This window comes from Nematostella vectensis, chromosome 2, assembly GCF_932526225.1.
Source record: "Nematostella vectensis chromosome 2, jaNemVect1.1, whole genome shotgun sequence".
Lineage (NCBI taxonomy): Eukaryota > Metazoa > Cnidaria > Anthozoa > Actiniaria > Edwardsiidae > Nematostella > Nematostella vectensis.
The window spans coordinates 11,119,954-11,138,532 of record NC_064035.1 but is presented as its reverse complement, the minus strand read 5'-3'; the positions used below and the strand labels follow the sequence as shown (position 1 = coordinate 11,138,532).

General features: G+C 41.4%; 2 protein-coding genes across 2 annotated transcripts; one reads left to right on the top strand and one right to left on the bottom strand.

The window, feature by feature from the left end:
* The first annotated feature begins 6 nt into the window (after window positions 1-6).
* Window positions 7-7,003, top strand: LOC5521135 (cuticlin-6). The gene is made up of 4 exons (XM_032366238.2): window positions 7-1,188; window positions 2,475-2,827; window positions 3,239-3,482; window positions 6,954-7,003. The coding sequence occupies exons 1-4, from the start codon at window positions 1,119-1,121 to the stop codon at window positions 7,001-7,003; spliced, it is 717 nt and encodes a 238-aa protein (XP_032222129.2). The 5' UTR covers window positions 7-1,118.
* Window positions 7,004-10,368: 3,365 nt separating this feature from the next.
* On the bottom strand, window positions 10,369-17,864 carry LOC5521254 (aspartyl aminopeptidase). Its single transcript, XM_001641012.3, has 17 exons — window positions 17,798-17,864; window positions 17,237-17,306; window positions 16,675-16,763; window positions 15,932-16,045; window positions 15,638-15,763; window positions 14,914-15,038; window positions 14,164-14,251; window positions 13,984-14,097; window positions 13,614-13,691; window positions 13,272-13,352; window positions 12,822-12,891; window positions 12,605-12,692; window positions 12,243-12,282; window positions 12,053-12,154; window positions 11,434-11,515; window positions 10,811-10,896; window positions 10,369-10,738 (listed from the first exon to the last, which is right to left on the bottom strand). The coding sequence occupies exons 1-17, from the start codon at window positions 17,807-17,809 to the stop codon at window positions 10,688-10,690; spliced, it is 1,416 nt and encodes a 471-aa protein (XP_001641062.2). The 5' UTR covers window positions 17,810-17,864; the 3' UTR covers window positions 10,369-10,687.
* Window positions 17,865-18,579: the final 715 nt, after the last annotated feature.

The following is an 18,579-nucleotide window of genomic DNA, read 5'->3' as shown; positions in this document are numbered from 1 at the left end:
ATATATTTTCTGTAAAGGAAACCTCATTATGACAAACACTCTCCTTCCGGATCGCGTTATCCAAGATGGCGGCCATGGTATGCGAACTTCGTGTTTTGGGGGTTTTCGTGCCGGAAAAACTATCAAAGCCTATAAGTAGTCTATGACGAACAGTATTTCGAGGTCCCGAGGAAAGCGCAATACATTTTCTGTTAAAGAAACCTCGTTATAACAAACAGTATTTCGAGGTTTTCTACAAAAATGTTCGAGTTGCGTTCATACACACTTTACCGGGTTTTGCAATACCAATTATATCCGAACGACATGCTGATCATTGCTGTGTAGTTTGCTCTTATTTGTTTTCCACAAAAAAAAAATCTTGCAGTAATTCTAATTACTTTTGCTTAAAAGCTTTTCTTTTAGTTCAATATGGAAACTCATAGGGAAGGTACGCAGCAAAACACGAGCGATTACAAACGTGATTTCGGTTGTTTTTTTAACAAACGAACTCATCTCTTTCCTCATCGAAAATATTCACTGGATAAATAAATCCAATGATAAGCATGAATTTATCAGATTATTAATTTCGTATGTTAATCTAATCTTAAACTACAACGTGCAGAAGATTCATTGTGATTCTTCAGCTTGGGAAAACGATTTCTAAATCCTTATTAATATGTTTTTATACTCAGCCTGGATAATTTGCACAGATCGCACGAGCAAGGTTTTCTAAAAAAAAAAAAAACAATACATGGCTCGAGATGATATTTGAAATATGGTTAGGACGGTTAGACCCTGAGTGTTCCGTTGTTAGTTTAAGAAAAGCACAATGCACTCAAAGCCTTGATACTGCTACGATTATGGTATTCAATAAAAATGAGGTGATCATATTCGACCGGACCTCCACAACATTCTTTTATATAAAAATTAATTACATGCCACGAATCCGTCAATCAAAGTGGCTTCCTCGTCTTATTACGAGATACGGGTTATCAGGAGAGGGGCGGACACACTGGGGTATCGGCTAACGCTTTACTCGATCGGCCTCGCGGTAAACGCTCAGGGCAGGCCGACCGAGACACAGCGAAATCTGCAGAGTTACCGACTGACGGAAGACGCTGTACCCCCACAAAGAGGTGATGAAACTCCCCGCGTTACTGGCGCTCTTGGTGGTGGCATTACTACAGCCCGAGGAAACAAGTAGTCAAGGTGGGTCTACAGCCGTTGAATCCCTCGCGGTCACGCGAATAAGTACCCTAAGGCAGCACAAACCCTAAGACATAGTGCTCTCCATTTCTCAAGGAAATACACAAAAGAAAACATACCATCATTAATCTACTATCTCAAGCTTGATCATTACCTACTTGTGTAGGATATAAAACAATGACCTGTTCTAGGTAGGTGTTATCTATTGTAACTACGTTTTGGATGAAGGGCAATGTTCCTTTCCTTCCCTGCATTTGTTTTGCAACAGCGGACAACAAAACTAGTCTCGGCTCAGTGATTACTTTTGGTGTAAACTTTTGCAAACCAAAGCACCTGAACCCAAAACATAACCTCTACCAGGCGTAGTGCTACCCGTTTTTTAAGGTCAAAAACTAGTCAGGACGTGGAAATTATGAGATGTTTGTTATTAAATTGCTGTTTTTTAGGATTAGCTTCAGCAGGCATAATGGAAACAGGGTCTTGGGAGCTACCCTAGGGTCATGGTTCTGATGGGTGATTCTACTTGAACGAGCTCTACTAGAACTTTAAGAACACAGCAGTGTTTGCCTTGTTTGTCTGTCGGTTTCACTTTTATATCGCTTTTGTATCCAATAGAAACATCGCGTATTAGTTATTCAGTGGTCACGAAAACTCTCGTGACGTATCTGCCAGAGTTATCTCTGTTCAAAAGTATTTTCAAGTGCATTTCAGCTCTGTAGCAAAATTACCTTTGATTATAAAGTGATATAGCAGGCTGGACCAGCGCTCGCCACGTAGATCAGAAGATAGGGGCGGCAGGCAAAATATAATTTTTCTCCGGAAACTATAGGTTGAATACCGGAATTCGAAAGAAGTGATGCCTAATTCAAGGTCTTTTTTCTTAACTCAATCCCTCCCCAACTAGTTTTTACCTGTGACTAATCAATCACATATCCAGACTCGTTCGTGCCGTTCTCTTATGAAAGATGTGTTCAGGAAACCCAGAGAATCTCTGCAATTCCACTGGTACTGTCTATTTTCTTTTCACCGATCTACCCGTGCTTGATGTCAGTCACGTAGATTAAGTCCCTCAACGCTGATGTCAGTCATGCAACGCTCCCCTTCCCAGCGTGACATCAAGAACGGCTTAGTAGGAGATCGGATATAAGTGTTTTGCTGGCGTGTATGGTATACCCAATTATACGTTTTTATAGGCATTTCATCATTGTTCAAGTTTCGCACGTTTTTTTTTTGTTAGACCGTAATAAAAACCAAAAAAAATTGCTAAGTTATCTACTATCTATCCATAGTTTGCAGTAAGCCTTCAGACGTTGCTCTCCTTATCGATGCATCCGGAAGTATCGGAAGAAGACGGTGGCCCAAAGTCGTCGAGTTCACTCAAGCAATCATCAACTCGTTCAACGTGTCCGAAGAGGGATCCCATGTGGGCATTATATTGTACAGTACCAAGACCGAGTTATTGGTCAAGTTCAATACTTTTCAAGGCAGTGAATTAACAGCAGACAATATCAATGCCAAGGTGGCGGCAGTCAACTATAGAGACTGGGGAGGACTCACTTACATCGACCGAGCTCTAAAGCTTGCAAACGAACAGCTCTTTAGCCCCGAGGGTGGTATGAGGGCAAGCAAAGACATCCTAAAGGTACAACACATATTCAAAGGTGATTATCATCATTATCCTCCCCCCCCCCCCAAAAAAAAAAAAAAAAAAAAAAAAAACTTCAAAATGGAACACGCTGCCGAGGCCATCTAGGAGGAGATCGTAATTCTTGAATTGAATCTTCTGAGTACCTCCTTTTTTTGCCAAAAGAGTGAAACAGAGATGGCCAAGGCAAAGGCTGGCATTCTTTGTTCGCAGAAAACACAGTGAAATAAATGGCGGGACAGACACAGTGAAATAAATGGCGGGACAGACACAGTGAAATAAATGGCGAAACAGACACAGTGAAATAAATGGCGGGACATCCATTACTACCATACTTAAAACGTAGTTCAGAACAGTTGGTGCGACATCATCATTTATACAGTAACATTTTACTAAATCTGCTCTTAGGTTGCTGTTGTGTTCACAGACGGTAAACAGACGAAAGATAAGGGCCCCTTTACGGAACTGCAAATTGCCTCACAACCTTTGAAAGACAAGGATGTGCAGGTTTACGGATTAGGTATTGGAGACGAAACGACAATTGACGTTCAAGAAATGCAAGAGATGGCCAACAAACCGGAGAACGTGCTGACTGCCAAGACATTCGAGGAACTCAAGAATCTTGCTGCACAAATTACACAAGGCGTCTGTGGTCAGTATGGAGTTAAGCTTGCATATGAGACGCACCTACAGGCCAGCCAAACACTGGAACGTCTGCATCACTGCACCAAGGGCCGTAGCAGGGAATGGGGCACTTGGGGTGGCGTGCTCCCCCAATTTTTTTCCAAAAATATTCTGTTCTTTATGTTTCGTATGGTGCCCCCCCCCCCCCCCCCCCAGCCAATATTTAGAGGCCTGCTACAGCTCTGGCAACACACAAGCTGTACCTTGACATTACCGACACACTACACCACAAAAGTCAGAGGAAGGAGCCCCTGCACTGTACCAGATAAGCTGTACCTAGGAATCACCCGGCACACAAGCTGTACCCAGGAATCACCCGGCACACAAGCTGTACCTAGGAATCACCCGGCACACAAGCTGTACCTAGGAATCACCCGGCACACAATCTGTACCTAGGAATCACCCGGCACACAAGCTGTACCTAGGAATCACCCGGCACACAAGCTGTACCTAGGAATCACCCGGCACACAAGCTGTACCTAGGAATCACCCGGCACACAATCTGTACCTAGGAATCACCCGGCACACAATCTGTACCTAGGAATCACCCGGCACACAAGCTGTACCTAGGAATCACCCGGCACACAATCTGTACCTAGGAATCACCCGGCACACAAGCTGTACCTAGGAATCACCCGGCACACAAGCTGTACCTAGGAATCACCCGGCACACAAGCTGTACCTAGGAATCACCCGGCACACAAGCTGTACCTAGGAATCACCCGGCACACAATCTGTACCTAGGAATCACCCGGCACACAAGCTGTACCTAGGAATCACCCGGCACACAAGCTGTACCCAGGAATCATCCGGCACACAAGCTGTACCTAGGAATCACCCGGCACACAAGCTGTACCTAGGAATCACCCGGCACACAAGCTGTACCTAGGAATCACCGGGCACACAAGCTGTACCTAGGAATCACCCGGCACACAATCTGTACCTACACTAGGAATCACCCGGCACACAAGCTGTACCTAGGAATCACCCGGCACACAAGCTGTACCTAGGAATCACCCGGCACACAAGCTGTACCTAGGAATCACCCAGCACACAAGCTGTACCTAGGAATCAGCCGGCACACAAGCTGTACCTAGGAATCACCGGGCACACAAGCTGTACCTAGGAATCACCCGGCACACAATCTGTACCTAGGAATCACCGGGCACACAAGCTGTACCTAGGAATCACCCGGCACAAAATCTGTACCTAGGAATCACCCGGCACACAAGCTGTACCTAGGAATCACCCGGCACACAAGCTGTACCTAGGAATCACCCGACACACAAGCTGTACCTAGGAATCACCCGGCACACAATCTGTACCTAGGAATTACCTGGCACACAAGCTGTACCTAGGAATCACCCGGCACACAAGCTGTACCTAGGGATCACCCGGCACACAATCTGTACCTAGGAATCACCGGGCACACAAGCTGTACCTAGGAATCACCCGGCACACAATCTGTACCTAGGAATCACCCGGCACACAAGCTGTACCTAGGAACACCCGGCACACAAGCTGTACCTAGGAATCACCCGGCACACAAGCTGTACCTAGGAATCACCCGGCACACAATCTGTACCTAGGAATTACCTGGCACACAAGCTGTACCTAGGAATCACCCGGCACACAAGCTGTACCTAGGGATCACCCGGCACACAATCTGTACCTAGGAATCACCCGGCACACAATCTGTACCTAGGAATCACCCGGCACACAAGCTGTACCTAGGAATCACCCGGCACACAAGCTGTACCTAGGAATCACCCGGCACACAATCTGTACCTAGGAATCACCGGCACACAAGCTGTACCTAGGAATCACCCGGCACACAATCTGTACCTAGGAATCACCCGACACACAATCTGTACCTAGGAATCACCGGCACACAATCTGTACCTAGGAATCACCCAGCACACAATCTGTACCTAGGAATCACCCGGCACACAAGCTGTACCTAGGAATCACCCGGCACACAAGCTGTACCTAGGAATCACCCGGCACACAATCTGTACCTAGGAATCACCCGGCACACAAGCTGTACCTAGGAATCACTCGGCACACAATCTGTACCTAGGAATCACCCGGCACACAAGCTGTACCTAGGAATCACCCGGCACACAAGCTGTACCTAGGAATCACCCGGCACACAATCTGTACCTAGGAATCACCCGGCACACAAGCTGTACCTAGGAATCACCCGGCACACAATCTGTACCTAGGAATCACCGACACATAGCTGTACCTAGGAATCACCTGGAACAAAGCTGTACCTAGGGATCACCAACTCACAAGCTGTACCTAGGAATTACCCAGCACACAAGCTGTACCTAGAAATCACTGACACACTGTACTACACAAGCTGTACCTAGGAATCACCCAGCACACAAGCTGTACCTAGGAATCACCGACACACTGTACCACGCAAGCTGTAGCTAGGAATCACCGACACACAAGCTGTACCTAAGAATCACAGGCACACTGTACCACACAAACTGTACCTAGGAATCACCCGGCACAAAAGCTGTACCTAGGAATTACCCGACACACAAGCTGTACCTAGGAATCACTCCGCACACAAGCTGTACCTAGGAATCACTCAGCACACAAGCTGTACCTGAGAGTCACTCGGCACACAAGCTGTACCTAGGAATCACTCGGCACACAAGCTGTACCTAGGAAACACCGGCACACTGTACCACACAAGCTGTACCTAGGAATCACCGACACACTGTACCACCCAAGCTGTACCTAGGAATCCTCGACACACAGCACCACGCAAGCTGTAGCTAGGAATCACCGATACACTGTACTACCCAAGCTTTACAGCTTGTGCTTTGTCTTTGGGCATTCTGTACACTGAGCTATATTCTATTGGTGAATTACTTGAACGATTGGGTGCTCTGCAACGCACAGCACAACAGATATTGGAAAGTGAGCTATGAAGCCATTTCTTGTTCACTAGGCATGATAATAGTACAGAGATATCTGCATGACAAGTTCTATCTATTGACAATAACAGGATTTGTGCAATTTGAAAGTATAGTGATCAAGGAAGACTGCCATAAAATGCAGAATAGAGTGGTTTTCATTATCATCACAGTGGTTTCAATTAATCTGTGAAACACTAACTATTAGTTGGTGTGTTACAGTGCGTGATATACAAAACAAAACAATAGAGAACAAAATCTTTTACTACTATTACTAAATCAAACGTGTAGAATGCCACTAACTTTTTTGCGGATTATTTGAAACCACTCTAACCCGTGAAACCAAGTGTGATAGTCAAAGTGTAATAGTAAGGAAAACACAAAGGAGAACAAAAGAATCAAATCACAATAACGAGTAATATGCTAAAGTGTAGTTCACGGGTTAAAAAAAACAAGATTATGTTGTACTCTCACAAAAAATAAACTCTACATTTTCCTTATTTCAGAAATCAAGTATAAATATGTAAGTATGGAGAGATCAATATTATTAAAGTAATAATGATGATGCTCCTGATAACCACAATGAAACTCATATAAATTAATAATACTAATAATGTTGTTAATACTGATATGATAATTCAATAATATCAATGGAGGTATGCAAAACAACAGGTATTATAATGGCTTTATTGCCACTGTAAACCTGTTTCTTTAAGCTATGACTACAAAATAAAACAGATTTATTTTTGAACTTTTTGAGCAAAGTATCAATAGGATTCAAATATTTAAAAAAAATGCATAATTAAAAAGGAATAAAAGTACAAGCACATTTTTTTCCAATTGATTTGGCATTTTTACATTGCACTAAAAGTGCAAAAATAAAAGTGGTATAATTTTTTAGTCATAGTAGTTGTCTCAACATAGATCACGGTATGGAAATTATAATACATTTTATGCTGTTATGCATGTATGACCTTTGTTGGCTTAACACTGCAGGTGATCCAGGTGTACAGGTGATCTGGGTGTACAGGTGATCTGGGTGATCCAGGTGTACAGGTGATCCATTTCTACAGGTGATCTGGGTGACCCAGGTGTACAGTTGTACAGGTGATCCAGGTGTACAGGTGATCTGGGCGTACAGGTGATCTGGGTGATCCAGGTGTACAGGTGATCTGGGTGATCCAGGTATACAGTTGTACAGGTGATCCAGGTGTACAGGTGATCTGGGCGAACAGGTGATCTGGGTGATCCAGGTGTTACAGTTGTACAGGTGATCCAGGTGTACAGGTGATCTGGGTGATCCAGGTGTACAGGTGATATGGGTGATCCAGGTGTATAGGTGATCTGGGTGTACAGGTGATCCAAGTGATCTCGGTGTACAGGTGATCCAGTTGTGCAGGTGATCCAGGTGTACAGATGATCCAGGTGTACAGTTGATCCAGGGGTACAGGTGATCTGGGTGTACAGGTGATCAAGTTGATCTGGGTGTACAGGTGATCTAGGTAATCTGGGTGTACAGCTGATCCAGGAGTACAGGTGATCTAGGTGTACAGGTGATATGGTTGTATAGGTGATAAAGTAAATCTGGGTGTACAGATGATGGGTGTACAAGTAACCAAGTTTATCTGGGTGTGTAGCTGATCAAGGTAATATAGGTGATCCAGGTGGGCAAGTGATCCAGGTGTACAGGTGATCCAGGTGTGCAGGTGATCCAGGTGTACAGGTGATCTGGGTGTACAGGTGATCTGGGTGTACAGGTGATCCAGGTGTGCAGGTCATCCAGGTGTACAGGTGATCCAGGTGTACCAATGATCCTGGTGTACAGGGGATCTGGGTGATCTAGGTGTACAGATGATCCAGGTGTACAGGTGATCTAGGTGTACAGGTGATCTGGGTGATCTAGGTGTACAGATGATCCAGGAGTACAGGTGATTCAGGTGTACAGGTTATCTTGGTAATCCAGGTGATCAAGTTGATCCAGGGGTACAGGTGATCTGGGTGTACATGTGATCAAGTTGATCTGGGTGTACAGGTGATCCAGGGGTACAGGTGATCTGGGTGTATTGGTAATGAAGTTGATCTGGGTGTACAGTTGATCCAGGAGTATAGATGATCTGGGTGTACAGTTGATCTAGGAGTAAAGGTGATCTGGGTGTACAGGTAATCCAGGTGTGCAGGTGATCCAGGTGTACAGGTGATCTGGGTGTACAGGTGATCTGGGTGTACAGGTGATAACGATGTACAGGTGATCCAGGTGTGTAGGTGATCCAGGTGTGCCGATGATCCATGTGTACAGGTGATCTGGGTGATCCAGGTGTACAGATGATCCAGGTGTACAGGTGATCCAGGTGTTCAGTTGATCCAGGGGTACAGGTAATCTGGGTGTACAGGTGATCAAGTTGATCTGGGTGTACAGATGATCCAGGTGTACATGTGATCTAGGTGTACAAGCGATCCAGCTGTGCAGGTTATCCAGGTGTACAGGTGATCCAGGTGTATCGATGATCCTGGTGTACAGGGGATCTGGGTGATCTAGGTGTACAGATGATCCAGGTGTACAGATGATCTAGGGGTACAGGTAATCTGGGTGTACAGGTGATCAAGTTGATCTGGGTGTACAGATGATCCAGGTGTACACGTGATCTAGGTGTACAAGCGATCCAGGTGATCCTGGTGTACATAGATGATCTGGGTGATCCAGGTGTACAGGTGATCTGGGTGATTCAGGTGTACAGGTGATCTGGGTAAACAGTTGACCTAGGTGTAAAGGTGATCTCAATGATCTGAGTGCACAGTTGATGCAGGTGTACAGATGATCCAGGTGTACAGTTGATCCAGGGGTACAGGTGATCTGGGTGTACAGTTGATCCAGGAGTAGAGGTGATCTGGGTGTACAGGTGATCTGGGTGTTTAGGTAACCTGGGTGAGCCAGGTGTACAGGTGATCAAGTAAATCTGGGGTACAGGTGATCATGTTATTCTGGGTGCACAGGTGATCAAGGTTATCTAGGTGATCCAGGTGTACAGGTGATCTGGGTGGACATGTGATCTGGGTGACCCAGGTGTACAGGTAATCCAGGTGTACAGGTGATTTAGGTGTACAGGTGATCTGGGTGAAACAGGTGTACAGGTGTTCAAGGTAATCCAGGTGTACAGATCTGGCTGTACAGGTGATCTGGGTGATCCAGGTGTACAGGTGATCTACATGTAAAGGTGATCTGGGTGATCCACATGTACAGGTAATCCAAGTGTACAAGTTATCCAAGTGTATAGGTGATCCGGGTAAAAAGGTTATCCAGTTTAACTAGGTTTACATGTGATCCAGTTTAACTAGGTGTACAGGTGATCAGGCTGTACCCTAGTGATCCAGGTGCACAGGTGATCCATGTGTACCAGCTATCCAGATGTGTAGGCCATCATTTTTCTCTACTTGACATTTTGCTCCATCCAAGATACATTATTCAAAATAGATTTAGCATGGCGAGAAACTCGTAGGACAAATGTAAAATAGATGTTACAGGACTGCACCCAGTCTTAGACGCGAATGTTAGACACTATCTGTCAGACATTACTCCTGCAATAAATTTACTGCGGTTTTTATGCATGAATGGTCCTTCTCCCTCTTTTCGTAACTGTTTTTTGTGTGTTAGTTTATTTAATTATCAACTTTCACAAAACTAGATCAAACATTCAAAGCCTTTAAAATACCAAGAACAAGGTTCACTAAAACAGTGGATATTAACATTTAAATGTAGATACTCTGTACACAAACCATAGTTAAATAGTATCCCAATAGTAGGACCAAATACAATGATACCAACAATGACCCAAGACATTCCTCTGACTCTGAGCAAAAATGACAAAGAAAGGCCGCATTTGGACTTCTGAGCTAGGATAAAACAATCGCTAACTGGATGACAAATGGTTGAAAGATAGTTTTATTTGGATAACAAGTGCTCTCCAAGTTTACTGGTAAACTTAAAATGAAATTTGTTGTAGCCAGTATCTTTTCAAATACAAAATAAATGGATGACAAAATTGAGGTGTTATGATTACTAGGTTATTTAATTTGAATTGATATTTTATTTCTGTAAGCTAGCATAGGAATCGTCATATCGTAGGTATTGCACAGCAATCACCCTGGACTATCCATTCACTCACACATCTACCTTCCACTGTAGCTTCATGTAATAATGCGACCAACTGAACATTGCACTGTATTGCACTGCAATTAATATGACCTACTCATTCACTAGTGATGCATCTACCTCTGGAAAGTGCTGGAAGAAACCCTAAAATTGCAAAAAGAGAATAGTTTACAAACAATAATGGACAACATAAGAGAATGATGAAATGATGCCTACCTTGAAAAGGTGCATGCACTGGTAGACGCTAGAAACGCAGCATAATTCTCGTATTGAATGCATGGAAAGCTGGGGTCCACCAATATCTAGATGAAGTAATAGTAGACCAGATATATGGCGTAGGTAGTAAAAAATAGGTGATTATCTGGCTTAATGGTGTGTTTGTGTGAGAGGCACACCACTGGAATGGAATCTTAGCCAGGCCTACAATAGACAATTGTTATGTGGATGATAATGTTACTGCAAATTTATTATTTATTATTTCTTAAATTCATGAAAATGTTTAATTTTCTCATTTAGTAAAACTGAAAATATATGTATTCTTTTATCCCAATGTTGGAACTTGATGCCACAAATGAAGAACATTGAGAAGAGGACGGGGGGAAGAAATTAATCTTTTTGATTGTGTAAAAGAGTATCATGTTTGCAGCATTATCAACATTATTATTAGTGAAGCATGCTAAGATAGGTAGGAGGAAAATGGGGTAGAAAGGGTAAGGAACCGGGACAAATTTAATTTGTAGTGATGGACCTTGAGTGCACCACAGAGGAAACCCTTCAACAATTTTTTACACACTTGGTGATAGTTTTCTTCTTACAGGAGGTTGCTATTGCAGCCTTACCAACTGTCCTCAGGCCAAGTTTGGCAGCCAAAATAGGTCCAATGGTACTCCCACAAGGTGAATCATTCCTGACGCACACCTCCTATAGTCAGATAATACTATCTGTTAAACTCTGAATGGATGCTTGATTCATTATGAAAATCTACCTTTTCTATACTTTTACAAAGAGTCTTTGAGGTCTAGCATTCGAAAAAAAAAATGGGGAAATATGCATTTCACGTTCACTGTATCAGGTACATAATTGAACAAACAAAATGGTTAATTTGAAGAACATGCAGCCATTAAGGGTCCTCATTCCAAAGCAGGGGCGGATCTAGGGGTGGGCCGAGCAGCCCCTGCCTCGCCCCATGCCCCCTATTTTCAGATATTTTGCTTAAAAATTTTTGTTAAATTAATCCGGGCCCTCTTTCTTGAAACTCTTGTTTTGGCCCCCCTTCTTGGAATTCTGGACCCGCCCCTGCAAAGTGGCTTTGCCCAGTGCACATGTGCAAGATTATCCTATCAGTCTTTTTATGAATGATGTTGCTTCAGCAGGTATGTCTTTTTTGGTAAAAAAGAGGACCAATAACCAAACTATTGATTAATCTAGATTTAACTGTAAAAGTATACTATCACAAACCTGTAAAGGCAATTCAACTTTTTCTGCAACTAAACGCATCACGCTTGCAGTAACAGCAGTCGTGGCATAACGTTGATTGCCATTATACTTCAGCACAGGGCCCTGGCAAACAATTTAAAACACTAAAATGAAAGAGGCAACTTTAAGGTTGAAAATGTATAAAGGACAAAAAAACAAAATCTCAACAAACCTTGTGGAATCCTGGCCTGTGGTTCTCTTCATGCTTTTCGCTAGAATTAAATCACAATATGGAAGATATCCTCAGACTGCTACAAAGTACATTATTTCATACTATTTCTTTATTGTGCAATGTTTTGATGCAGAAAATGATTTATCTATTAAATTGATGACCATTCTCCATGATTGTTGTTATACTAAAAATATTTATAAAATTGTTTGAAATTACTGAGTGCTTATGACTTCAAACAATGTCAAACCATTCTTTACATATTCCACTTGCTTAACAAGCCTACTAGAGGAAACCCCTATATAAGGACAGTATTGCTTATGACTGTATGTTTTAGCAATGGAACTTCTTATCATGTTGCTTACACATAGTTGGGATGAGCAGCGTGGGCCTGATCTGCACTGACAAGCAGAGATTTTGGAATGGCTTCCTCGAAAGCCGTTGGTGATCCACCTGAAATAGCACAGTTTGGTGTGAATATAGAAATTCCTGTTGCTGAATCACCTGAAAGAGGGTCACAGTCTCAAGAAGAAGGAGTAAAATTAAGATTATAAATAAACAAAACAAAACTATAGCATTAACCTGTTGCTAGCCTTTTTAGCACAAGTTCTGTTAGTTTGGAGGCCGCTCCTTGTGCACTTTCTGAGCCAACCTGCAAAAACATTTAAGGTATAGCTTTAACAATATGTTGCAGAAATGAATGATAGGGGCAAAATGGGTAGTTCAATAAAAGATGAAACAATACAGGTCGAATTTGCTTCACATATTTCAAAGCCAGTTTAAAGACTGTTTTTCAGACAACCTTAAACAATAATATGCAAACTTCAGAGTCCAGGCCAAATCACACTCTATCAAGCCTCCTAGAGGCTGTTTAGAAAAAAAGACTCGAGTATAAGGGAAATCATCAGAAAAGGAAAAAATACATAAAACATGATACATTTCATGTTCTCCTAAACCACCTTCTCTGTGTCAACAACACCAGCAAAACATAAAATAAAATGTTAAGTAAAATTTAACATAATATCATTTTACCTCTTCGTTATCATAGAGGGACACAAGACGAATATTTGGATCTGAATTGATTGTTGGGCCTTCGAGCGACAAGATTAGTCCCTAATAAATAGAGATCCCCATGTTATTAGCTTTACTTTACATCAAAAAGCACTAAACTTTTAACCAAGAACCAGAAAAAAAATGGGTCAGTACGCAGCTCTTACAAGACAAAAGAACTCCTTTGTAGGACAAAGATAATAGGAGACAAAGCAGCTGCGTACTTACTCAAAAAAACTGCAATATGTACTGTAAATAAAGTATGTTTGTAAAGTGCATCTAATACTGTAAAAATGTAATGTGTGAGTACAACAGTCACTTCACCTCTAGAGAAGTGTAGGCATTCAAAAGGTTGTCCAGCCGTGGAGCAAAAATAAACTCATCAAGTGCCCCTCCTATAGCCTAAAGAAGAAAACTTGTTAAGAACAATCCAAAGAACAATACACAATACACATGAAAAGTGAGTCATTGGCAGTTTTAGAGTCTTTTAACAGCCACTTGAAACTTTTGGCTTGTTTTATGATGAAGCAGGAAGATAAACATCCTGGCTAGAAGGGCTTCAAATAAGGTAAATTGTTAAAAAATGAAAGAAGTAGAAAGAAGCCTTGGGAGCTCAATATTTTTTTCAAATGTCCCATGCCTCCCCTCTCTCCTTTGCCCATTTGTTCCTGTTTTCATTACTGGGTCTACTTACTGCTGGCTGGGAATCTGCAAGGCAAAGCTCAAAGTCCATAATCTGCTCCCTGGAGCATGTGAAGCCAAGGCTATCCAGGATAAGTTGAATAAGAAGGGGGTGGTGAGCGTCAGCCTGATATTGAAACATAGATCGTCTGAAGACAAATAAATAAGTTTAAGTAGAGAGGCCATTAATTACCCGTAGTGTGGTGCCATTTTTACTGGCTTCTTCAGTAGAGGTCTCCATGTTCAATTGCTCTTGGATAGAAGTTGCTAATATAGGCACCCTGGAATGAGCAAAGCACATAGACATTATTGGTAATAACATATCACTATTCAAACTTTTAATTGTCAATATAAGTTCATCAGTTCTCATATTTTCAATATTCTATGAACATAATTTCGAACTGTTAAACCGGTTTCTGGCATCAGTCATTGAAACAAATGAAATTACATTTGGTGTTTTTTGATTGTTTTTTTTTATTGGATTTTTGATTAACCACTCTTGTGGAGACTGGTGTGGCATAGTTTGAAGCCATTTCAGTGCTGGCCAATTAATCTGCTTCAAGGACTTTTAACATGAGGTTCCACTGTAAAAGGGAAAGCTCCTCCCACCCCCGGGCTCAAGAACAATCAGTTATCAATCAGCCGTCAATGAGTCAACATGTTGGACAATTGCTCTGAGCGCTAAATTCAAATTTCATATTCTAAACCTAATTAAATATCATTCCTTGACTTGCCCACCTAAAATGTTTCTATTTATAGCAAAATAATGCTATTGCAAATTCACAAGACTTTTCCCTAGTTTTCTAGCATAAGAGCTTTCAAATTATCATTGCAAGTAAAATATTTTGTCCAGCCATATATATATTATACGAGAAAATACCTGAGGGTGAGACTGAATACATAGATAATAAATTTTCTCAAGGTTAATCTACAATATGCTTACAGATGATTCTCCTTGTTAGGTCCAAACTTGTCGTTTATGTCCCGCTGTAGGTGGATAGCGAGGTGTGGGATGCGAAGGATGGGTTTATTCACATGAATCAAATGTTGCTCCAGTTTGCCATTGTTCTAAATGAATAGCATTAGGAATAGTAAGCACATTATCAAACTACCATATATTGTATTATCCCACAAAATTGTTTGATGCTACAAACGCATACAAAAATTGATGCAACTTTGAACTTAGTTATTGACCTAACATCTTTTAGTGCTTCAGGAGATCTGCAAACTCCCTCCCCCCCCCCCCCCCTCCACCCAATTTGGAATTTCAAAGTGTGATTGAAAAATAAAAACAAGTTTTTATCAAATACACAGCAGAGACACTGAACTCAATATTTCTCAACCCTGTCAATTTATATTTATCACACAAAGGGTCCTAGTCTGCCACATCTTTACCGATGTATGTATACATTTAGAAATACGCCTATTTGCAATAAAACCAATGACTATATTTGGTTGAAAGTATCTTAGTTACATGCTTGAATTTGTCGATTGAGATACTTTTTGTGACTCAGCATTGTACTGAGTCACAAAAAGTATCTCAATCGACAAATTCAAGCATGTAACTAAGATACTTTCAACCAAATATAGTCATTGGTTTTATTGCAAATAGGCGTATTTCCTGATTGACCTTAGAGAATTGTCCTTTAATCTCAAATAATATGCACCTTGATCATAACTCTTCCAGCAACAGTCAAGTCCCGGTCAAACCATGTGGACCAGATGCCACCACCATAGCATTCTACGCCCACTTGGTGGAAGCCACACTTACTCTTTTTAGAGTTGGGCTTGACCTGCCAGGGATAATAAAGAAGGATAAAAAGACTTGTGATATCAGACTTTTTTGTTCCAAGTTATTTTCCTGATTTGATATATAGGAGTAGCCATCTATTAGTGTATTAGAGCAAACCAGTGGCACCCCTGAATCCCTTTCTGGACCTACTGACGATAAGTACACTTACTTTGAGGCAAGGACTGTCAGTGTGAGCTCCAACAATGGAGAATCCATTTCCTGGTTTGTAATTACCACCAACTGCAAACGCAATTATAGTGGACTGGTTCCTTGTGACAAAATACTGAAAATACAAAAAATAATTCAGTTACAATTAAATGTTGTAATGGCCATAATATAGGGAAATATAAAGGTAAATCAATCAATATTATATTTAATTATAAAGGGAAACATTATAACATCGGACAGTTTCTAACAAACAATGTCTGTTATAGAAACTTACAACATTAGTTTTCGGGGTAGATTCCAAAGAAAATATGGCCCAATTATGGAATTATTGAAAAGAGCTATTAACACATTTTAAAGTATACAAATACTTAGAAAATTTGATGATGACAGCCTAGCATGATTGATAATTTTTTCATACTTATTGACCTGAATTTGAAATGCATACAAGAGTGTCCATTTCAGAGGGGGAGTAGGGCTGACTATCTTGTATGCATCTAAAAATTAGGCAGATGTTTATGAGAGAGAAAAAAACAATGAAAATTCAAATTTTTCAAGTATCAAAGATGTCCACAATTTCTTCATATGTAGTTCATGGTACTGGTGTGTAGGCAGAAATAATTTTTAGCCGAAGATTTTGGCCTTTTTAGTTAATTTTCACTTTGATCATTTTTGCACTATTTGTGAATGCTGGGGCATTAGTCATATACTGTGCTCTATAGAAATAGCACCCGATGCATCACATACTTTGTTTAATGGCTTGACATCCCAATGGTCTCTCTCACTCAATTCCTGAAATCCTGCAGTTAGGAGTCTTTTTCGACACTCATTAACCACTGGGAGTAATACGGTATAACAGTTAGTCACCTGTTACTCACCACTGCACTTTGTGGACTAATCTATTAGTTTTGAGAGTTACTAGGGCACTTGCATAATTGAAGTGTTTTTACAATTTGTTGTTCGGCCCCAAACTTTCCCCTAGCAGAAACCATGTAGCCCACCACATATTTAGTCCTTTTAGCATAGGCAGAATCAGCAGCTTGTAAACTCTTCACTCTGTAGAGCTTTTATTGTTTTCTGATAACTTCATAATATTGGTGGCTTTAAATTGAAAATGCAGGGTGGAGTAAAGTATTTCTGCAAGCTAAGAACACTTCTGGTGAATACCATCTTACATGTACAGAAGGTTTGACATTGAATTGTGTAAATTGTGTTTTGGCCAATCACAGTGTGTATACTATTGTATCTTTTTTATACAGTATAATGTACAAAACATGGAGATATTCTAAGTTATATTTATTGTACATACCATGAAAGGGAGAGGGGCCATTATTCACAAATTCTATGAACTTTTTAGCAGCAAACTGCATAACCTGTCTCTGCATTGCAAAGATAGCGTTAAAGTCTTCAATATCAGTGATAAAGAATTAATTTGTAATAAACTTATAAATGTGTTTCATCCAAGACAAACTTATTCATGTTCAAATAGGTATGGTACTTCATTAAAGTTAACTTCAAAACAAGGCAAAACACGGCCCAAAAGCAAACACGTTGACCGGGTATCCCAAACACTAGACTCTAAACCATATACATGATGTTACCTGTTCTGTTTCTAATCTAAGAATCCTATACTGTTTGATGAAGTCAGCACTGACAGTTACCGCGAAGGGTCGAGTGCCACAAACTCAAACCAGTCACCGCAGTCAACAGGTCCGACTAACGAATCCGTCACGGTTTTACTATTTCCTGCTCGTATAAGCCTGCCGCTATACTTGCTGAACGATAAGGTCTACCTGGCCTGAGAATGAGTTGAAAGCTGAGATATTTGGTTCCGATAAATATAAAAATAAGGCTGTCCAAATAAACTCACCTTGTCCGCCATGTTGGTGTCAAGAGATCTCCTCTCTAGACCACCCGCGGCTAGATATTAACACAGGTAACCAAGATTGAGAAATTTCATGCCAAAAATCGCGATATCGGATACAGAATTATAGATAGGGGTATCACAAGCGATAGGGATTTTTTTTTATTGATAACGACAACAAAAGATGAAAATTTGATTACTGTTAGCGTGGATATTTTCGTGTGATCGAGCACCGTCATCTTCCTGTCTCTTTGTGCGATTCTATCGATACATAAATACAGTTTCCAGAATGATATCAGTGTTTTAGCGCAGTGTATATTATGTCCGAAAAGTGCGCAAAAATAAATGTGGCGAGAGGTCTTCATAAAAACGTCACCTGAACAAGGGCTCCGTATATTAGCAGGGTTTTTTTACACGATATTACCACAAGTCAAGAGAGCATAAGATAAGAGAGGGACACTTTGGTATTACCCGCGCGCCATGTCGATTCTTATGCTCTCTTGCACAAGTGCAGTGCCGTGTCCACCCCCCCCCCCCAACATTTAAAAACAAAAAAAAAGGAAATTACCATTAGGGGGTGGCTGTGAATTGCCTGTTTCTGTATTCCCTCCCTCTAATATTCCGAGGTCTGCTACAGCTTAGCCACGGCCTATGTCGATGTCCTGCTGCGTAGGACACATGTAAAAAAAACTTGCAGCGTCTGTCACGGCCGAGCTATAGAAAATAGCGAAAAAGAGCTTTATAAACCGGGGGATGAAAATCGTATCATACGGAATTCTTATCTCCTC